At 38.9% G+C, this 23433-nt stretch overlaps 1 protein-coding gene across 1 annotated transcript in view; it reads left to right on the top strand.

Moving 5' to 3' along the window:
* The first annotated feature begins 549 nt into the window (after positions 1-549).
* The window catches only part of LOC134585434 (allurin-like), an 80271-nt gene continuing 57387 nt past the window's right edge, over positions 550-23433 (top strand). Inside the window, exons 1-3 of the mRNA XM_063440852.1 lie at positions 550-721; positions 19802-19909; positions 20227-20317. Of these exons, the coding sequence (XP_063296922.1) occupies positions 656-721; positions 19802-19909; positions 20227-20317 (265 nt within the window). The 5' untranslated portion in view covers positions 550-655. The remainder of the gene's footprint in view (positions 722-19801; positions 19910-20226; positions 20318-23433) is intronic.

Here is a 23433-nt window from a genome sequence, read left to right as displayed (position 1 = left end):
TTTATATAATTATTAAAAATTTGTATCATTGAACTCTCTGACAACTGTATGAGTTGCTTTTTTTCTAAACTTAAACCTCAGCATTCTGGTGTAATTGCAGTGTTGGCACTTTGAGGAAAATAAGTTGCCATGGATTGCGGTTTGGGCACTAGGGCTCAAAAAGGTTCGCCATCACTGAAATAGGATATACCTATCTTCAAATCAATTTTTGTGCAAAAGGTACCTAACTAATCACACACTAGGATCAATGACCCAAGCTATCTGTCTCCAATTCAATGTTGTTTATGAATGGAAATGGAAATGGAAACTGGTTTATTTCTTAAGCCACGAATCTTTCTTGAGTTTGCAAGTCATGCAACGTATTTCATTGTTTTCATTAATCAGCTCAACTCAAGGTTCACTTCATCCTCTGAAATTTGTTTTAGCCACTCTTTCAGTTCTTAACAAAACTGCAGCAATTAAGGTGACATGTAAAACAAATCATTTGTTTCTCTGCCAATTTTATATATTCTGAAAATCCAACCAATCATTCCGTGCCTCGTCTCTTTATATTTCCTATTGAGGCAGGGTTTCTCTCTTGATTCTTTTCTTACAGTTTTTGACTCTTATAAACATACTGATAAATAAGAACTTAAGAAGATAATTGAAATTATTAATGTTGATGGATACCTTGCACGTCATTACTTGTTTATGTCTAATCCTCCACCAGGCTCATGGACACGTAAGTAATTTTTTATAAAAAAAGGAAAATGCATTTAGTTGTTTTTTTTTGGGTAGTTTTTAATTATTCTGCTCTAGCATATCAAAGATGATGGGAAATATATTAATTAATTTGGGTAATTGCATATAATCTTAAAGACTGTACAAATATATATCATGTATCTGTTATCAGAAGCTGACATACAGTAATTTAATATCAATGCTCACTGAATTACACCATAATTCTAGCCATATTTACATATTTGCATTATAATATGTACATTGTATTGTCTGTGAGTTGCCTGTTCTGGCAGAATGGCATAATTAAAGATTATAGAGTAAATACTTTAATCTGAAAGCAAGATAACCAAACTCATGAATGTGAAAAGAACCTATGAAATGATCAAAAAAGAACCAAACGCAGATGATAGGAGGTGACTTTATTCCTACCCTTACTAAGAATAAACCCAGGCTCACATAGACATTTTTGGGCGATTAGAATTGGCAGCAATAATGTGGGTTCCTCTGTGGATCTAGAATAATGAGCTATATAATTTATACTGATTTATATTAGAGCCCTCTCTACCATCCCCACCTTCCTGCCTTTTTTAATAGTCCTCCATTTTTTAAATAAAATTTCCACCACTCACTCCCTCTCCGGCTCATAGAAAGCAGTGGTGATGACAGATGGGGGAGTGGAGACCAGCGCAGTAAGCTTCAGCTGGTGCTTGTTTCTAGGTAAGTTTAGAGTTTATTTTGCAGCTTAATAACTAAATACAGAGTGGAAGTACATGGTCGGGCTCTATAGTGCCTTAGAAATGTAAAAAAGGAGATTGGTAAAAAAAAAGGGTTACAGTAATTGTTTTATACCTCTACTTGAGTTACTCTAGTAGAACATTCCCTGACAGACCACGAGCATGAGAGAACTTGATTGTTTAATTTGGACACACTGGTTGGGAGACCACATGCAATTAAATTATTATTATTGTTATTGCCATTAACTGTTAAATTAAATTGTAATTTTTTTGTGAGTTTAGACATAAAAATCTCAACAGTAATGTCTGGCTTTTACATCACCTTTTATCGCATTGTATTAATTTTGAAGCACTGCTACAGGCTATGAACTCCATGATATAACAAAAAAAGAGAAACGTGTTAGTGATTCTAAGGTATCAAAATGCTAATATTTTTATATATTTTCTTAAACAGGTATACATATTAATCTGAGAACAGACATGGAAATTTCCGCAGCACTTTGTAACATATTTTTTTTTCCTAATATTTATTTAAATGATTACATAGAAATAAAATATTATTTAAAAAAAAAATAACACAAAAATTGTTAAATGTCACACCCTAATAGTTTATTGATATATTCTGGAGAACACAATATAATTTTAAACCATACAACTCATTTCCAGAGTGGTAAGGATCATTTTTCATAGATCTTCTTTGAAGACAGTTTAATAAATCTCAAAGCATGTTTCCTTGTCAAAAAAACCAACTCCTTCTACCTAGTTTATTATTTAATAATTTTAAGCTGACATGATGATTCTGTATCGATTCTGCATATGTTTTTGTATGTGTTTAACTCTATACCTGCATCAGGGCCGTCTTTAATTTGGATTGGACCCAGAGCAAGCATTTACTTGAGCCCCCTGACTACATATAGATACGCACAAATACACTACCTGACACACACACGCAGATACACACTGACCGCATATAGATACACACAAGAACATACAGATACACACAGACTACATTTAGATACACTGACACACACATAGACACACACAGATACAAACACTGGCATGCATGCAGATACAAAGGTACACACACTGACTTCATATAGATACACCGACACACACACTGACACACATACAGACACACAGATACACAACCTGACACACATGCATATATACATATGCAAATAATGACACATACAGATACACACACACAGACACAAATGGACAACATACAGATACAGAGACACATTCTGACAGACATACTGACACAGACAGCCATACTGAAACACACATACACAAAGACATACTGAACCACACAGACACTGACGGACTCACACACACAGACATACAGATACACTGACAGACATACCAACACATATACACACAGACAGATGGACATACTGAAACACACATACACTGACAGACATATTGACAAACACAGACATACAGAACCACACGGACACTGACAGACTCACACATAGACATACAGACATTCTGGCACACATACAGACAGACAGACAGACAGACAGACATACTGAAACACACATACAGACATACTGACACACTGACAGACTCACATACACACACACACACACACACACACACACAAACAGACATACTGACACACTGACAGACTCACACACACAGACATACTGACACACTGACAGACTCTCTCTCTCACACACACACACAGACATACTGACACACTGACAGACATACACACATGCACTGACAGACATGCACACATACTGAACCACACAGACACTGACAGACTCACACACACAGACATACAGATACACTGACAGACATACTGGCACACTAACACATACACACATACATATATACTGACACTGACACACATACACACTCATGCAAAATTTGATAACCACCCTCCAGTTTCTTACCTTTTCCTGGAGGGTGGCTTCCCTGGGGTCCAGTGGGCTGGCTGGGAGTTAAGCTCTCCCGGCCTGGCCCCCTCCAGAACAGCTTCTTCCTCCCGCGCGGCTCCTGTTTCTGTGGGAGGAAGTGACGCGCGGCTGTCACTTCCTCCCAGTCGGCTGCCGAAAAGCAAGGGCCCGGTCGCGCTGTTAAAGCGCCACAGCGCCTGACCGGGCCCCTGCTGACACAGCCCCCCCCAAGTGCATGGGCCACCCGATGGGCCCCCATAGTTTGCGGGCAGAGGGCAAATGGAGCAGCTGCCGCGTTTGCCCCGCGTTAAAGACGGCCCTGACCTGCATTGAATAAAAGATATATTCTGGGAAAGTTTTGAAATACTTTTAATTACTCCCTGGCCTTATCTTAAGTCTAGGATATCATGCTTAAATGCCCTCACTGTTTTAACCACTTCAGCTGGAAGGCTATTCCATAGACCCACTACCCTCTCAGTAAAGTAATACTTCCTGATATTATTTTTAAACCTTTGCCCCTCTAATTTAAGACTAAATCCTCTTGTTATGCTAGTTTGTCTTATTTTAAATATAGTCTCCTCCTTTACTGTGTTGATTCCCTTTATGTATTTAAATGTTTCTATCATATACCCCCTGTGTCGTCTTTCCTCCAAGCTATACATGTTAAGTTATTTTAACCTTTCCTGGTAAGTTTTATCCCGAAATCCATGAACCAGTTTAGTAATTTTTCTCCGAACTCTCTCTAAAGTATCAATATCCTTCTGGAGATACGGTCTCCAGTACTCCATACAATACTCCAAGTGAGCTCTTACCAGTGTTCTGTACAATGACATGATCACTTCCTTCTTTTTACTGCTAATACCTGTCCCTATACAACTAAGCATTCTGCTAGCATTTCCTGCTGCTCTATTACATTGTCTGCCTACCTTTAAGTCCTCAGAAATAATCACCCCAAATCCCTTTCCTGTTGAGGTTACGACTCTGTCAAATATTCTGTACTCTGCCCTTGGGTTTTTACGTCCAAGATGATTTATCTTGCACTTATCCCCATTAAATGTCAGTTGCCGCACTTATCCACATTAAATGTCAGTTGCCATCATTTTTCTAGTTTACCTAAATCATTTGCCATTTGGCTTATCCTTCCTGGAACATCAACCCTGTTACATATCTTAGCATCATCAGCAAAAAGTCATACCTGTGGCGAAAGTAACCTCGCCACTGGTTTTTGGAGGGGCCTGTTGGCCCTGGGATGTATTGCCCTTCTAGGAACTGAGTTGGGGCTTATGGACTTATATTATACTGTTACTGTCCCTTTAAGAATTGTATTTGGGCATGATGGATTTTTATAACGCTGTTTCTGGCCCTTTAATTACTTTGGAGCAGTGTTGCAACTTTAAATTGGCACTTCGGATACAGCCGAAGTGCCGAAGTAGTCGAAGTGGCCACCATTCAACAAACGAACATGTGGCTGCAGCCATCTTTGTTCATTCGAACGAGGTCAGTGGTATGTGTAGCCAAATCTATGGAACTGAAATCCGCTACACATTTCAACGAACACCGCTGACCCTTACCTTCTCCTGCACTTTTTTTTCAGCCACAGAGACTAAGTCCCGTTCGAAGATTTGAACGCACGTTTCAATGGGACTTAGTCATTTTTTCAGTGTGAAATTGACCGACCGCACAGCCCAAATCTATGGAACTGTTTTGGGCAGGAAAATGTGCTTGCGGTCAGTCATAAAGGACTTCCAGCTAACTCTTTAATCCCTGAATGGAATTGGTTGAATTTTGGATATGTTTGTAAGTAAAGTGTGCTGAGTTCGAATGTGAAGATTGAATGTATAGTTTTAGAGTTATGAAAGTTGGGTAAAAAGTATGTTTTAAACTGTACAGATAATTGTGTTACCTCTCAGGCTAAGGGGAGGGAATCCTTGGGTTGTAACCATTGATTGATTGGCTAATGTATAATTGTCTGTGGGCATCTCCCTTGCATGGGAGAATTGCATAAAAGCAGAGTGTGTGTAATTAAACCAGAGTTTCTTCTTCACCCTCAATCTAGAGTCCTGTCTCTTATTGGGGAATTGCTATATCACAACAAGGGATTGCTATGTTCTGCATGCTCCCTTGGATAATCACTTCTAAGCTCTTTTAAGAGCTTGTTCCTGTCTTGCTCTCGGAAGGAGTCTATGGTGGTTATGGTGTCGGCTGTAGTGCTTGGAGCCCTCTGTAAGCTCTAGGAGCATCCTTCAACGGAGGTACCCAGTCGGGGTGCCAGGTGATCCATTACAATACCTTACCATCCAGACCTTCTGCAATATCACAAATAAAAATATTAAAGAGAATGGGTCCCTGAGGTAACCCACTGGTGACAAACCCATGCTTTGAATATACTTCATTGACTACAACCCGCTGTTGCCTGCAGTGGTGTACACACAATCCAGGTGCAAAATTGATCCATGGGGGCCCTGGTGCAAAATTGATCCCCCACCCCCACCGCCACCCCATACAGACACACACATAGATACACAAAGACACACATACATACGTACAGACACACATACATACAGACAGGCACATACATACAGACACACACACACAGATACATACAGATGCATTCATAGACACACACACATACAGACACACATACATAGACACACACACAGAGAGACACATACATACAGACACACACACAGACACATACACACGGACACATACATACAGACACCCACACTAACACACACATGCAAAATATTTTAGTTAGCCTCCTATTACCTATCATTTAGGTGCAGGAGGGAGACTTCCCTGGCGTCCAGTGGCTCAGGTTGATGGGAGTCAGAGTTCCAGTCCACCTATTAGGAGGGTTTATACCCATCTTTTATGAACTGATGTTGAAGGACTTTAGATCCCTAGTCTCCAGTTTAAACATGCAGCAGAAAAACCGAAGGTTAGAACATAATCTAACTAATAAGGAAATGGCTACATTGAAGGATTTTAGAAAGGACCATAACATCATTATTAATGACAAGGGAGGAGGGATAGTCCCCTTGAATAGAGAGGACTACCTTACGGCAGCACATCGGATCCTTGGAGATCGGAATTACTATAAACCTCTCAGTTTCAACCCCACAGCCCAATACACCAAGGACCTACAAATTTGGGTCAACAAAATGTTTGATTTGAGTGTGATTGATAAATAGGAAAAAGGGTTTCTCCTCTCCAGGGGAGGTAACATCCCTATATTTTACTTCCTTCCGAAGATTCACAAGTCCCTCACTAATCCACCAAGTAGACCGATTATTTCATCCCTCTTATATCAAGAATACGGGGCATGTATTATCATTGATGCAAGATATCACGTGGCAGGAGAATTGTTGTTGGTTGACCATCGATGTGGCAGCACTCTATTCAAAGATTGATCACAATCTAGGTCTGAAAGCAGTCAAGCAATTCCTGTTGGAGGACCCTCTTCTCCCACTGTGCCAAGCCAAATTGATTCTAGAGAGCATATTATTCATCCTTACCCATGAGTATTTCTGCCTCAATGGGCAATTTTACCTACAGGTAAAAGGTACAACAATGGGGCTAGTTTTGCCCCAGCATATGCCAACATCTTTATGGGTCTGTGGGAATTCATTCATGTATTCAATAACCCGATATGGAGGAGACATCTCAAATTTTATAAACGTTTTATAGATGACATCCTCATCATTTGGGAGGGTGATTTGGATGATGCTGAGGAATTTGTTCAATATCTCAATAACAATGAATGGAGATTATCCTTCACGAGCAACAAGAATAAAACCACACTTTAATTTCTGGAAGAAACAGGTGGACGTCAACGGCTTCTTACATTCTACTAGTGGCCACCACCCAACGTGGATTAAAAATATCCCGTTTGGTCATTTCCCCAGATTGCGCCATAATTGCTCTCTCTTGGAGGAATTTAACCCCTTAAGGACCAAACTTCTGGAATAAAAGGGAATCATGACGTGTCACACACGTCATGTGTCCTTAAGGGGTTAAAGAGGAGTCCCTTGATCTGTGCCAACGTTTTCTGGATAAAGACTATGACCCTAATATAATCTACCGGGCTTACCAGAAGGCGAGAAACCTCAATGGAAGTTCTTTGATTGATTCCTGTTCTAAGGACAATACTCCAGACTTACCATCCTCACCATCAGTCAAACATATGGAAATTGTATCCTTATTGGAAAATCAACCCCTAAAAATAAGACCAATATCTCGGAACAAATTTAATATTAGCACCAGAGATGTCGCTCAGAATAAAGGTCCCATATTCACCATGATTTTTAATTGGGCAAATTATCTCCATATTATGTAAACATTGGCCGGTTTTGTTATTAGATTCTTGGTTGAAATTTAGTATCCCTGGATCACCTAGAGTAACCTTCCGTAAAAATAGAAATCTAAAAGATTTGCTGGCTCCTTCTAAACTTTCCCCGATTGAATCTCATAATACATCAGTGGCATATGGAGTTGGGAACTTTAAGTGTTGTGCAATACGGTGCCTTACATGCCAATATATATGTCGCAGGAGGTCTGATTTTCTTTAATCTTTGAATAATGAGAGCTTTAAAGTGACTACTAGAATAACTTGTATCACTTCATTTGTGGTGTACTCTTTGAAGTGTACATGTGGCCTATTATATGTGGGTCAGACCTCTAGATCTTTGAAAACCAGATTTTGGGAACACAGGTTAGCAATCATGAATCAGGACATCAAATCCCCGGAGCTAGGTATTTTCATATGGCCCATGCGAGTAATCCTGCTCATATATCAGTGATAGGCATTGAACATATTCCAAGAAGACTAGCAACAGGAAATTAGCGCTTATTACAGCAGAAACCAGGTGGATTTTTTGGATCAACACACCCTTATGGGTTATATGAAGAATTGGAGCATAATATTTAAAGTCCACAGGGGGGTTTTATTCCCTTTGGGGTATGCATCTCTATCATTCTCTGTGAGTAGCTATATAATATAGAGAAGTATGTGCATATACATCTTTTTAAATTAATCCATTTGGGCTAATTATTATGAGACCTCTTTCAAATTCTCTGCTCATATTGTTGCCCAGACTAATCTTAATTAGTGTTTGTTACACTAGATGCATTTTTTTACTAACACTCTACAATTGATTTAATGTGAGAATAAGATTAATTTTTATGATATTTCTGTATGTATAGGATTTATGTATAATACAAGCCCCCTTCTGACTCCTCGGTGGTCTGAGGGTTATTCATGTATTAAGAGTGGGTGATTTCCCTTATACATATACAAAGAATCCTATCCCCGATCCGATGGTACTGGTTTATTTTAGAATATTACAATTGATCTATATGATCACTTAAAATAAGATATACATGCAATATTAAGCTATATACCGGCATATGAGTAATGTTAGCTCCATCCCCACATCTTTACTTTTTGGTCCTCTTGAAGGACACCTTCTTGATAATGTATGTGCAATACCAGCCCCACCCCCACATTTTTATCTTTTGATCCGCTTGCAGGACCTTGTATTGATAATGTGGAGTTGTCTCCCTTTAAGTCACGCAACCCATATCTTACATGAGTGACATTTAATTTTTCGTTGAAGGGGCTATTCCCACGATCGGATGGCATTGGTTATTTTAACATACATGCTTATAGATGTACTATTTGATATCTGTTCGATTGGGAAGAAGTAATAATAATAATTTTTAAGGTTTAGGATTTAGTAACCCCTTATATCATTTAAGGTATATTTTTTCTTATTTTTAATATTAATTATTGTATTTTGTGCTTATATATCAATTGTACCTTTTGGGCTGATTTGCCCAATGTGAATTTATTCTTAATAGAGGTTCCAAATTGATCTATCATGACCACTTTACTTCAAGGAGGGTATATATACCCGGTTTGTGGATAGAGGATGTTTGTCTTGAGAAAGTCCTCCATTGAGGACGAAACGCATAGACGGTCCGCTATCCATCATTCTAGCTGTATCTCCAACCCGGTTTCATTTACGGTCCGGGAGTGATTTTTGGCAGCTGCCATGATTGGATCTACACAGACTGCCTATCTCGTGGTTGGAGTTGGCGTGCTCCCCTCACCTCACCCAAAGGTCGGGTGGACAGGGTCAGTTGCTCTGGCTTACCCCCAGAGTTTTTTTCCAACTCTGGGATATTTCTTATTGCAACTCCCTTAGCCTAGACCCAGTGGTTTGGCAGGTTTATGAGCTCCCTCCTCCAGGGTTAGTGTATGTGTCTGGGAATTATTTTATTTTTTATTATCTCTTTATATATTTGTTCTACCATTTATATATTTTTCTCATGTGCACATCTCCAGTTCCAGTGGCCATATATTCTTCACCAGTGTAGGGGGCCCCACACTGTTAACTCCTTGGACTTCTGTTCTGGACACTTTGTGCTTTTTATTTATGTGATACATTTATTTGTAGCAACACTGATTTAGATGTTATTGCTTTTATATGTTTAATAAATGATGTTTTGTATACTTTATATTTGATATATTTATGGTTATAACTCATTCATTCATATTATCCCAGAGCTGTTATCAGATCTATATAACTTTTTTTTCCTTTACAGCTGCTATTTTGGTGTACAGTGTTTTAGTGGTCATGATTTAATATTTTGGAGCGCTCACATACCATTTTTTTTATATATTTTATACTAACAATTCAGTCGCTCTTTTGTTTGTGATGCAGCCCTTTTCCTTTTTGACAGATTTTTATCCATCTTATTCTCAGTTACCTTTCATCATTTTTTTATACTTGTGATCCATTGACTTATTTGTCTTAATTTCTGATGGCTGAAATTGAACCGTTACTCTGTAAACTCACATTTAACAAATTACTTGTTTATCCTTTTTCCTAACTGAGGCCCATTTCTTTCATTTTCATCTTTAAATACTGAACAAAAATATTAATTGAGTCAGCTAAACCTTTATCCTCTTCTACATACTTTCCTTCTTTCGTTTTTAATCTAACTAATCCTTTTTTACCTTCCTTTTCTCATTTATGTATCTAAAAAATGTTTTCTCCCCTTTTTTTTACTGACTGTGCTATTTTCTCTTCTGTGTGTGATTTGGAAGCTCTTATAACTTGCTTAGCCTCTTTCTGCCTAATCTTTTGTTTCATTTATATATACAATGTAACATCGGTTTACAAATGCCGCGGTTAACATAATTTTTGGTTTACAAAAGAAAATCCATTGAAAATAATGCCTCAGTTTACATTTTTTTTTCACAATACGAAGCAAGTTTCCCCAGGATGCCTTGCGCCTGGGAGGTTTCTAGCGCCGCCCCTGTGCATGTTGGAGTCTTTGGGTAGCAAGCAGCGTCGAATATTGAGGTGTTGAAGGTGTTGGAGCATTTTTGGAAGTTTTTGAAACTTTTTTTGGTGCATTTCTCAAGTTGTGAAAAGGTAGGGAGCTGAGCTTTGTAGGTGTATGCCTTTTACTGTGTGTTCTGCATTGTGGGTTGGTTTCCATGCCAGCTCATTTTTACTTTTTTCTGATATCCGGAATGGATTAATTAGTTTTAATGCCTTCCTATGTGAAACCATAGAGGAAACTGTTTCGGTTTACACATTTTTTGCAATACAAAACTTCCCGGAGAACGCTTTAAATTTGTAAACCGAGGTACCACTGTATATATATGTAATACTGCTAATCCAATCTACACTATATGTATGTGTATATATATATATATATATATATATATATATATATATATATATATATATAGATAGATATATACACACTATATTCCCTGGCTAATCGTGGCAGCATATACATATGGGTTAGTTTCTCCCTATGGCTGATAGGACAGGAATAAAACAAATGCCTTTAACCCCTTAAGGACACATGACATGTGTGACATGTCATAATTCCCTTTTATTCCAGAAGTTTGGTCCTTAAGGGGTTAAAAGGAGTATCCCTGCATAGCTCTTCAGTCTTTTTCCTGTCCTACAGCCCTTAGGATGTGAGCATTTTGCTCCCTTTACTTATGGACATGTATGTTTTTTCTCTTCATTACTTTATTTGTTTTTACTATTTTAGGGTGCCTTTATATTATGGTGCCTTTATACTGTGGTACTGCCTTATGTACTTATTTCATACTGTGAGGCTTTTTATACTGTGGTGCGTTTATCCTATGGTATTTTGAACTGTTGTGCATTATCCAGCTGTGCTTTTACTGCCTTTTATGCTGTGAGGCCTTTAAGTTTGGTGATTTTTGCAACATGTTGCCTTTTTATCACCTTGCAAGCACTTTTTCTTTATTTCTAATGCATCCCCTCGTTCCCGGAGATTTATTCCCGGTTCCTTGCGTGTTCAGGGGCCATGATATGTATGCTGCAGACCAAGCTCTCTCCCCGGTCTCTAGACAGCAAATGCACTTGGAAGACTGCACATGTGCAGTTTGTGCCTTAAAGGCTTAATGACTTACATTATGGTAATACAGATTGCGGCAGCCATCTCGGATAAGGGCAATTGCCAGAGTTCCTAAAATGCAGGAAAATTTACCGTAAACATCCCAAACTTATTTGGAAAGTATTTGCAGATCCCCCAGACATGGGTAAGTGTTTTTTTTAGACAGTTTTAAATCTGTTTGACTGTTTGACTATTTTCTTGGTTGTTGAATTTGACACTGCCCTTTTGTACTTTAACACTTCGCCACATGTCATTTTTTGTGTTTGTTTATTTTATGTCTGAATATCCACCAGGTTCTGATTGTGAGAGAAATGAAGTGGTAGGAAGACCGTTATGCATTTCCTGTCTTCAGAAGGTAACCTCTTCAGATTTTCCTATACCTGCGCAGCCACAGGACATATTGGAAGATCTTACAAAGGAAGTTGCATGGTATTTTCTGAATCTATACCATGTTTTGGTTCTGATGGGAAAGAAGTGGAAGGAAAACAGTTATGCACTGACTGTCTCCATAAGGTAGCTGCTTCAGCATCATCTATACCTGCGCAGCCACATGACAGTCGGGCATGACTTACAAGGAAGCTCCAAGGTATTTCAAAGGCCTTGGAGGTAAGAAAAGAGGCCAAGCTTTACCCTGTGGAGGAAGGTACTTCCACCCCCTGGACCTAAGGTGCATGCGCCGATTTCAGGATAGCCTGTGGGACGATGTTACCGATTGACAACTCTGCTTTTTTTACGCAAGCCTATGGATCAATGGACGCAGACCTGTCTAAATTTATACGCCTGCAGATGCAAGTTATCATCGAGCTGTAGGTTTCTCTGCTGTTTCTAGAACCATAGAAAGTGTGATTAAAGATCTAAGTGCTACTGTGGAGGGAGATATTAAGAGCCAAGATTGAAGATGCATTACTACATCACAGAAGCTTCCCTAGATGTAACTAGGATACTCACTAACAAATGGCTTTATCTATAGCAGCTAGGAAAGCATTATGGTTCTGCTTCTGGGATGACGACTCATCCTCCAAGTCTGCCCTCTATGCCATTCTGTTTGAAGGGGAGCTGCTGTTTGGGGAAGCTTTGGATGAATCCATTAAAAAGGCAGCTGAGGGCTGTAAGGTATTTGTATCTGAGGACTGAAGATCCAAGAGTCCTGGCTCCTCAGGGTCAGACAGGAGAACCTCCAGTGATCAGAATTTCTGAGAGACATAGAGTTACTGACTCTGCAGGTTATACTCCAGAAGTAACTTGTGGCAGTTGGTAAACCTGCCTTTCAAGGTTCTAACAGAGCTATGAAGCAGTAATTTTGCTCTTCAACAATGAACTTGTGTCTGTCCTCCAGTACTAGGAGCCTTATTTTCTTTGATCGAATATACCTGGGCTTGTCACATTCTGGAGACTTGGGTGGTATCCATAGTCCAGATTGATATTGATTTGAGTTTTTTCATCAGACATGGGAGTCTCTATTCTAAAAAGAGAATTCAGACAGATGAATCTGAAGGAATATGTATGAAACCTTCTGGATGAAGATATGATTGCTTAGGTACCTTACCAAGAGTGGTTCTTGGGACAATGCCCGCCTCTCTTCTGGTGCTAAAAGTAAAGGCACATGAAAGCCTATACTGGACTTAAGAAGGGCCAACAATAGGCTAAATGACAGAACCTTCGAGATGGAGTCAATCAGATCCATATCTCCAGCAATTTGGAAGGACAATTTCCTTATCTCTATATATCTCTAGGATGCTTACTATCTTTCCAATGCCCTAGATGTTCAGCATTATCTCATAAGAGTACATCCAATTGACAGCTCTACCATTTTGCCTCACTGTAGCCCCAAGTACCTCTGTGTGCTTATAATTATATTGAGAGTCCAGAACACCACCTGATTCCATTACCTGGATGATCTACTTCTGGTAGCCTCAGACCCACAGAATGCAGGCAAACAGAGGGATAGTTATTTCAGAATGCCTGAAGTTTGGCTGCTTGATGAATGGCAGTCTCACATCAGCTCAAAGGATGACATTTCTGTGTGGAGTATTCTATACTCTGCTTTTTCCCCTATCTCATGAACAGTTCCACCTTTTGTGGAAGTTTTCTCTTCCAGTTTCTTCATTTTTACTTGGTAACAGCAAGAAAGTATATGCAACTACTAGGAATCCTGGCTTCCACCATCAGACTTGACAGATGGGCCCAATGACATCTCAGGATTCCGCAAAGGTCCTTTCTATCTTGGTTCAACAAGAGAAAGATGAATTGGAGCCAGACACTGACGATGTCACCATCAGTGGAGTTACACCCAGTAGAGGAAAATAGAGAATATATCTCTGGGTTTCAAGTGAAAGGAATCTCATTGGGCAATTATAAGCTCGGATTCCAGTTTTCAAGGATTTAATACACATTGTCTGGACCATGTTACACAAGATCTGTGGATAAGGGAAGGAACACTATTTCCATCCAATTTTATGCTACGAGTCATTTTCAGGACTCTTCTTCACTTCACAAGGTTGCTGTTGAACAAGTGGTCCAAATTTGCTCAAATATCAATGCAAATGTATCCTATATCAATTGTCAAGGTGGGTATCACAGCCAGTTATTGATGAGGGAATTACAGACCATCATGATCAGGGCACAGGAGAACAACCAGGGACTCAGAATACAATGGCTGTTACCTGAGCTGAGTAACAGTGGACATGGTGGAATGGCACTTTGTCCCAACATATCCTCAGGGTTGACTCAGATTTGGCTGATAACCTATGTAGATCTGATGGCCACTTCTCGGAACTACCAGATCCACTTTTCATTGTTAGGACCAGAATGTTCAAGGTCAGGATACTCTGACTCAAATTTGGAATTTCAGTCTGATGTACATATTTTTTCTGTTTTCAACATTCCTAAAGGAAATTCAAAAGGAGACAGTGGAAGGCCACAAAGACTCTAAATCCCTATGAGTTATAACACTCTAGGGGAGCACAGATTGGCACTTTCCACATTGATGGGTACCCATTGAGCATTTGAAACCCTGGCACTTTGCTTCATGTAAGAAGCAATTAAATTCAAGCCTCCACTACGTGACACCAATATGTGACCAAACTCTGGTCTTACAGGCTCTGACTAAACCATAATTAGAACCTATAGCATGAGTTTCCATGGCGTTAGCACAGAAAGTGCTTTTGCTGGTGGCTGGTACCTCAGCAAGGTGAATGTGTGAACTCCAGGATTGATCATGTGTACCTCAATTCACTAATTTTCAACAGGATGACGTCGTCATCAATGTGGACGGTCATGGGGCTATTAAGTGGCATAGATCCCCAGCGGCTGGTGTCCCTAGACATGCTGGGTTTATCAGGTATCCTGGCGCATGGTTGCAGATGGGCACAACTATTCCTGTCAGGACGGTAAATACCATTATAAACATGTCTATGTGCGGATGAATCCATTACACCTGCCTAAGGTGAATGCTTAACAATGCTATTCTCTACACATACCGAAGGGTACCCATTGAGTATTGGAGCCCCTTGTGCTTTGCTTCATGTAAGCAGCGATTAAACTCAAGCCTTCACTGAGGGTGTTGAAGCCAATATGTGACCTACCACTGGTCTTACAGGCTCTGACTAAACCATCATTTGAACCTCTAGCAGGAGCTGCCATGATGTTAGCACAGCAGGAGCTTCCATGATGTTTCTGGTGGATGGTGAATGTGTGAACTCCAGGCTTGATCCTGTGTACCTCCATTTACTAATTTCCAACAGGATATGGTTGTCTTGCATTTAGCACCAGAGATCCTGCCTAAGGTGAAAGCTAATGAATCCCGTTCTCTACCTGTACCAAAGGATTTCGAGGCACTCTCCACTCGTGCAGTTGCAGCATTGTGGGCTTCCATGACAATGGTCTATAATGAAACTTTGTAAGTTGACATTTGGACCCCTTTGAACTCATTTGTCCAGCATTATATCATTAACATAGAAACATAGAAACATAGAATGTGACGGCAGATAAGAACCATTCGGCCCATCTAGTCTGCCCAGTTTTCTAAATACTTTCATTAGTCCCTGGCCTTATCTTATAGTTAGTATAGCCTTATGCCTATCCCACGCATGCTTAAACTCCTTTACTGTGTTAACCACTACCACTTCAGCTGGAAGGCTATTCCATGCATCCACTACCCTCTCAGTAAAGTAATACTTCCTGATATTATTTTTAAACCTTTGTCCCTCTAATTTAAGACTATGTCCTCTTGTTGTGGTAGTTTTTCTTCTTTTAAATATAGTCTCCTCCTTTACTGTGTTGATTCCCTTTATGTATTTAAATGTTTCTATCATATCCCCCCTGTCTCGTCTTTCCTCCATGCTATACATGTTAAGATCCTTTAACCTTTCCTGGTAAGTTTTATCCTGCAATCCATGAACCAGTTTAGTAGCCCTTCTTTGAACTCTCTCTAAGGTATCAATATCCTTCTGAAGATAGGGTCTCCAGTACTGTGTACAGTACTCCAAGTGAGGTCTCACCAGTGTTCTGTACAATGGCATGAGCACTTCCCTCTTTCTACTGCTAATACCTCTCCCTATACAACCAAGCATTCTGCTAGCATTTCCTGCTGCTCTATTACATTGTCTGCCTACCTTTAAGTCATCAGAAATAATCACCCCTAAATCCCTTTCCTCAGATGTTGAGGTTAGGACTCTATCAAATATTCTGTACTCTGCCCTTGGGTTTTTACGTCCAAGATGCATTATCTTGCACTTATCCACATTAAATGTCAGTTGCCACAACTCTGACCATTTTTCTAGTTTACCTAAATCATTTTCCATTTGGCTTATCCCTCCTGGAACATCAACCCTGTTACATATCTTAGTATCATCCGCAAAAAGACACACCTTACCATCAAGACCTTCTGCAATATCACTAATAAAAATATTAAAGAAAATGGGTCCAAGTACAGATCCCTGAGGTACCCCACTGGTGACAAGCCCAAGCTTCGAATATACTCCATTGACTACAACCCTCTGTTGCCTGTCACTCAGCCACTGCCTTACCCATACAACAATATTGGAATCCAAACTCAAAGATTGTAGTTTGTTGATAAGCCTTCTATGTGCAACAGTGTCAAAAGCCTTACTGAAATCGAGGTAAGCAATGTCTACTGCACCACCCTGATCTATAATTTTAGTTACCCAATCAAAAAAATCAATAAGATTAGTTTGGCATGATCTCCCTGAAGTAAACCCATGTTGTCTCTGATCTTGAAATCCATGTGTTTTTAGATGTTCAACAATCCTATCCTTTAACATGGTTTCCATCACTTTCCCCACTACTGAAGTTAGGCTTACTGGCCTATAGTTGCCCGACTCCTCCCTATTACCTTTCTTGTGAATGGGCACAACATTCGATAACTTCCAATCTTCTGGGACTACTCCTGTTATCAATGATTGGTTAAATAAATCTGTTAATGGTTTTGCTAGTACACCACTAAGCTCTTTTAATAGCTTTGGGTGTATTCCATCAGGTCCCATTGACTTATTTGTCTTTACTTTTGACAGTTGAAATAGAACCTCTTCCTCTGTAAACTCACGTGTAATAAATGACTCATTTATCCTTTTTCTTAACTGAGGTCCCTTTCCTTCATTTTCATCTGTAAATACCGAACAAAAATATTCATTGAGGCAGTCAGCTAGACCTTTATCCTCATCTACATACCTTCCTTCTTTTGTTTTTAATCTAACTAATCCTTGTTTTACTTTTCTTTTCTCATTTATGTATCTAAAAAAGGTTTTGTCCCCCTTTTTTACTGACTGTGCTATTTTCTCTTCTGTGTGTGATTTGGAAGCTCTTATAACTTGCTTAGCCTCTTTCTGCCTAATCTTATAGGTCATTCTGTCTTCCTCACTCTGGTTTTTTTTTTATAATTACTAAATGCTAACTTTTTGTTTTTTACTATTTTGGCTACATCTGTGGAGTACCACAGTGGTTTCTTGAATTTTTTGCTTTTACTGACAAGCCTAATGCAATTTTCTGTTGCCTTCAGTAGTGCAACTTTTAAATAATCCCATTTCTTTTGGACTCCATTTAAATTGCTCCAGTCTGATAATGACTCCTTTACACATATTCTAATTTTGGAAAAGTCTGTTTTTCTAAAGTCTAAAACTTTTGTTTTTGTGTGGTGTGACTCAGTCACTGTTCTTATATTAAACCACACTGACTGATGATCACTGGATCCTAAACTTTCACCTACAGTAATATCTGATACCAAATCTCCATTTGTTAACACTAAATCTAGTATGGCCTCTTTACGAGTTGGCTCCTCAACGACTTGTTTTAGAGACAATCCCAGTAGGGAGTTTAGAATATGTGTGCTCCTGGCACAAGTAGCTATTTTTGTTTTCCAATTTACATCAGGAAGATTAAAGTCACCCATGATGATAACTTCCCCCTTCATTGTCATTTTAGCTATTTCTTCAACTAGTAGATTATCTAACTCTTCAATTTGTCCTGGGGGCCTATAAATCACACCTACACGAGTTACTGTGTGATTACCAAATTCTAACGTAACCCAAACTGACTCTATGTTCGCCTCACTAACCTTTATTAGGCTAGATTTTATGCTATTCTTTACATACAGGGCCACCCCTCCCCCTTTCTTGCCTTCCCTGTCTTTTCTATATAAAGAGTACCCTGGTATTGCTATGTCCCAGTCATTTTTCTCATTATACCCTGATTAAAGCAATCAATGAAGTGCAATTTGGATGTCATGTCCTTAAATCTTCTAATCTATGTTTAATTATTTTTAATCTATCTACCCCAGTTGGTATTTTTATTTTTTATCTTTACAGCAAGGATAAATATACTGTAACACTGCCAAACTGTCTCCCTCAGTAGCTAGTGTAAAAGCATCTAGAATCATTGTTTTATTGCTCCTTCTTTTTTCCGGCTGTGCCCTAACCATCCATTTATTTTTTATTTATTCTTTATAACCCACATGACGGGAAGATTATTTTGAGAAACTAAACTGCTTATTAACCCTTAACCCCCTCCCGCCAAAAAAAATAAATACAAATAAAACATTCCTTTATTCCTGGTGAAGGAACCCACTCAGAATCAAGAACTGAACTGAACATTTTAGGGATATCGCAAGTCGATTCACCTGAGATTCTGCCCCCCGTGGAAATTTAAAAATGTTATCTTCTTCTGATCATCAGATAAGCCCAAATCCAGCAGAATTGCTGTTCAGTCCGAAACTAATCTAGAAGTCTAGTATTGTTTTACCGTGTAAAATATACAAATAACCACTAGATGGCAATGCAGATTTAAAAATGAATCACTTTAAGTCTAGCTAAATATAATATAAAGCCTAAGAATTGATGTGGGGAAACAAAAAACATCAAAAATACATAATACCTAATATTATGCCATTAAAACCAAATACATTCAAGATAGGATCATAGCTACTGTATGGATGATTTTAAATAATGACAATCAGCTAGAAAGCTTGTATGACAAAGGCCATATTTTTAATAATTTCCTCATTTATTAATTATAAATAACTGTTTATTGTCAAAACATTATATCCAGAGTGATTCAGTTATTATTAACAGGCATTTTAGAAATCTATTAACAAGTTTGATCAACCATCCAAATTGCTTAACCCCTTAAGGACACATGACATGTGTGACATGTCATGATTCCCTTTTATTCCAGAAGTTTGGTCCTTAAGGGGTTAAACAGTAGCTGGGCAATGTAGACTGAATTATAACCAAATTACATATTTTTTGGGGTAAAAACTGCAGCATTTTAACTGAAAAGTAAAAAATATAAAACAATCAGACATTATATTTGACTTCTATAGTGATTTCCCACAAGTGTATAAACTGGTTAGTGTATCCGTTAAACAGTTATTAGACTTTTTGTTTGCCCACATATAGGTAAGTCAAAAAGATAGGATGCCCTATCAGTGATGATCTGTTTTGACATTAGTTGTATTAACAATTATGTTTGTGTTTACAGCTTAAAAATGTGGCAACCTCAAATCCGAGAGTTCAAGAGAGTATTGTTAACACTCACAATCGTTTAAGGCAACAAGTTAAACCTCCTGCAAGTGACATGCTAAAAACGGTAAGGAAGCAAGCACCGTAGGTTTTCCTCAGAATATTTTACAATTAGCATAATAAAACATGTTCCTTAAATCTCTCTTGTAATTTTACAAGACTGGTCAACACAGTATTATGAACAATTAATGTTATTACCTAATGTTCTGTTTAACTTGTAAAGCAAAGTTTTCGTATTTAATGTCCGTCTGTCCTGTCTGTCCTGTCTGTCCTATCTAATCTGTCTCTCCTAAAGATTTAAAACATTGTCATAATTCATAGCATCGCTCTCAGAATACTGACAACAAAATTCTAATGTATTTGTATAATGTATATTTTTTCTAGGAATGGAACACGGAAGCACAAAGGAATGCTTACAATGTTGCTAGGTTATGTTCAACTCTTCACAGTTTTCCATCACAACGAAAAATAACAAGTAAGTATATGCTATATACATTACACACAATGTTCCTATTAGCTATTTTTAAAGGAACATGCTGTCTTTTTTATAACATAAATCAAATTAACAAGTATGATATTTGAGTACTAATAATATATAATCCATTAGTGTATATAATTCAGTACTAACCACTGTATACTGCATAGAATAGGTGCCTGATTTACCCTTGAGATGAAGCACTAGGAAATGGAAAAACAAAAAAAAATATTTAAAAAAAGTTAATATTCTTTTTTTGAAAGCACTAGTACATCAGTCAAAGGATACTCGGAGGAAGATTGTAGGATTTTATTATTTTACACCTTCATCAGCTAAAAGGAATTGTTACATTATGGTTGATTTATTTATTTTATTTATTTTTTTATCTTTTTTATACTCGCATTCTAATTATTCACCAGGGATCAAGCCCATTTTATTTATATATATTAAAAATGTGCATAATTCTGTGCCTCTTAGCGGATTACAAAAAAATAGAAAAAAAAATTGTTTTTCACACTCCTAGTGAGCATTGGTATAGCAGAAGCAAACACAAAGTAAACAAACTGAAAAGGACTCTACCACGAATGGCAACAAACTCCAGTAGGGAGTGTGTATGTATTGGCTCTATGGATAGCCATAGAGATTTGTGCATTATCATGTGTACCTTAAAAGGCCATAGGCATGGAGAATGTACTGCAAGATAAAAAGCTCCATAACCCTGGAGCTCTAGGGGGGTCTACAAGGCACATCCAATGTGTACATCAGATGAGGCATATATGAGGTGGACAACAAGTTGCATTCTAGAGTCCCCTGTGTTTATATAATATACCAATAAAGAAAATAAAAATTGAACAGAAAATAAACAGAAAATGAAATTGAGAAAATCATTTACACAAGGAACATGTGTTGCAGCAAATCTTCATGCTCCCGATTCAGACAATGCGCACTGTAGTAGTAGGTCAGCCTGGAGCCATAGATCCTAATTGGTGAAGACTGCACTGTTGGCAATGTCCCACCGATTAACAGGCCTGGTAGTCGTGCTTGAGCACAAAGCATGTCCCAGTGGCTGCAGGAACATAGCAGCCTCCAACCGTGATATCATCTGGTAATGGTGGCTATCATTTTCAGCAATAAAAGCCCTTGGGTACTCTCATTGAAATGGAATATCTGCAGCTCTTAGTTGGGAGGTCAACCCTTTGATGGAGGCTCACCATTGTTGCTTCTGCAGGCTTTGGTTGGGGAAGAAACTCAGTGATTGTTCCTCAAAGATGTAGGGAGTTTGTCCTCTAACCACTTGTAGGAAACCCTCCTTGCTGTTTCGTGTTTTGAAGCACATTATGTCTAAAAACAGACCCTTAGCCTGTTTGGGCATTATGGTAGTGGAGAACAGTCTCCTGATAAATTCCTCTAGTTCAGCAGTGTCTATTGTGTCAGGGATACCCCTCACCTTCAGATTGCATTGTCTTGCAGTGTGCTTCAGTTTCTCGACCTTATTGCTCAACTGTGCACATATGGTGAGCTCCAGTAGTAGTTGTTTGAGTTATAGGCCATAGACATCTTCCTCTGTAGCCTGTATTTGACCAGACAGTGTGTGCAGATGTTCCTTCAGTATTGCCAATTCCGAGGTGAAGAAGGCCTTAAGATCCAACACCATATTAGAGAAATGTTGTAGCTAGTGGGGGTTCATTCTGCCTTTGAGGCAAATCTCTATTATTATTATTATTATTATTATTATATTTATATAGCACCAACAAATTCCATAGCACTTTACAATGGGTGGACTAACAAACATGTAATTGTCACCAGACAAGTTGGACGCACAGAAACAGAGGGGTTGAGGGCCTTGCTCAATGAGCTTACATGCTAGAGGTAGTGGGGTAAAGTAACACAAAATATAAGAGAAGTATTAGGGAAGTAAATTGGTAGAGTAGTATTCTGCATAGCTGATGCGGAGTCTCCACGAATCCCAGATCTTTGTCCTCTAAAGGTCGATAGTGAATTTTGAGTCTGGCAGTAAGTCCATCATCTTAGGCCTGCAGGGCTGGGAGAGAATCTGGCCGATGTCTTGGGAGTGTCCCTAACTCAACCTTCGGGTCTTTCTGGAGTTCTTCCCCATGGTGTACCGAGCTGTGTAACAGCCTTCAGTGTGCTGAAATATGACCAAATGGAATTCTGTAGTGATGTATACTCAAGTTTTCACCGGAGCTCAGGTGTCTTGTGTCTAGTCAGCTCGATGGTTAGTTCTGCCCCTATATTTTAATATTCTAATATCATCGTCTTATTATAATATACATCTTGTTTATTAAAAATGTATCTATACTGACATTTTTAAAGAAACTGCATTTCTACTTCTTTTTTTTTTTTTAATAAATTCTTTATTTTGCAGTTTTAAATTTTCACCGGGAGTTGGGTACAGAAAAAAAACTTGGGAGTGGGGTTAGAATTACAGAGTTTGTAAATCATAGTTATGCTGTTTGTTACATATATAGCGTTTTAATATATTTTCTTCTCTAGTTACAGTAGCGATCGTTTGCTTTTATAGTATTAGGATGTCCGTTTAATTTGTTGCTGTTGTAGCTCTAAGGGTTGAGGGAGGGTACAAAATAGGAATGGGGAGGGGGTGGGGTACCCTGTCTGGTGTTGATGCCAGGAAATTTTGAGTCTGGTCATCTTCGATTACGTACCATATCTGTCTTAGCGATTTTGTGTTGTGTCTTAATTGTTCTTGTTGGGTGCGGAAGTCAGGGTGTTAGGTGGGGTTATTCCGTTCGTGTATAGTGTCGGGTCATTGTGTCTGACCGTCACTGATGTCTATTGTCCTGGGGGAGGGGATGGGTGATCGGGGCTTGGTTCCGTGGGTCGATCGTGTGTGTGTTTGGGGTTGTACTGGGGTGCGGGGGTGTGGAACTAGTCGTGGTGGGTGTTTTATGTGGGGTTCTGGTTCTAGCTGTGGGGGCTAGGTGTGGGGGTGCGGTGCATGCACCTTCCTTGCCGGTGTCTGCTTGAGTTGGGCCCCTCTGTTTTGGGGTTGCTTATAACTTGTCTGGGCAGGAAGGGGGTGTTTAGGTTCCGTCTTTACTTTATCTGTTGTATGTTGTGTGTTTCCGGGGGGGTGG

This window comes from Pelobates fuscus, chromosome 2, assembly GCF_036172605.1.
Source record: "Pelobates fuscus isolate aPelFus1 chromosome 2, aPelFus1.pri, whole genome shotgun sequence".
NCBI lineage: Eukaryota > Metazoa > Chordata > Amphibia > Anura > Pelobatidae > Pelobates > Pelobates fuscus.
This window is presented reverse-complemented; position numbering and strand designations above follow the sequence as displayed.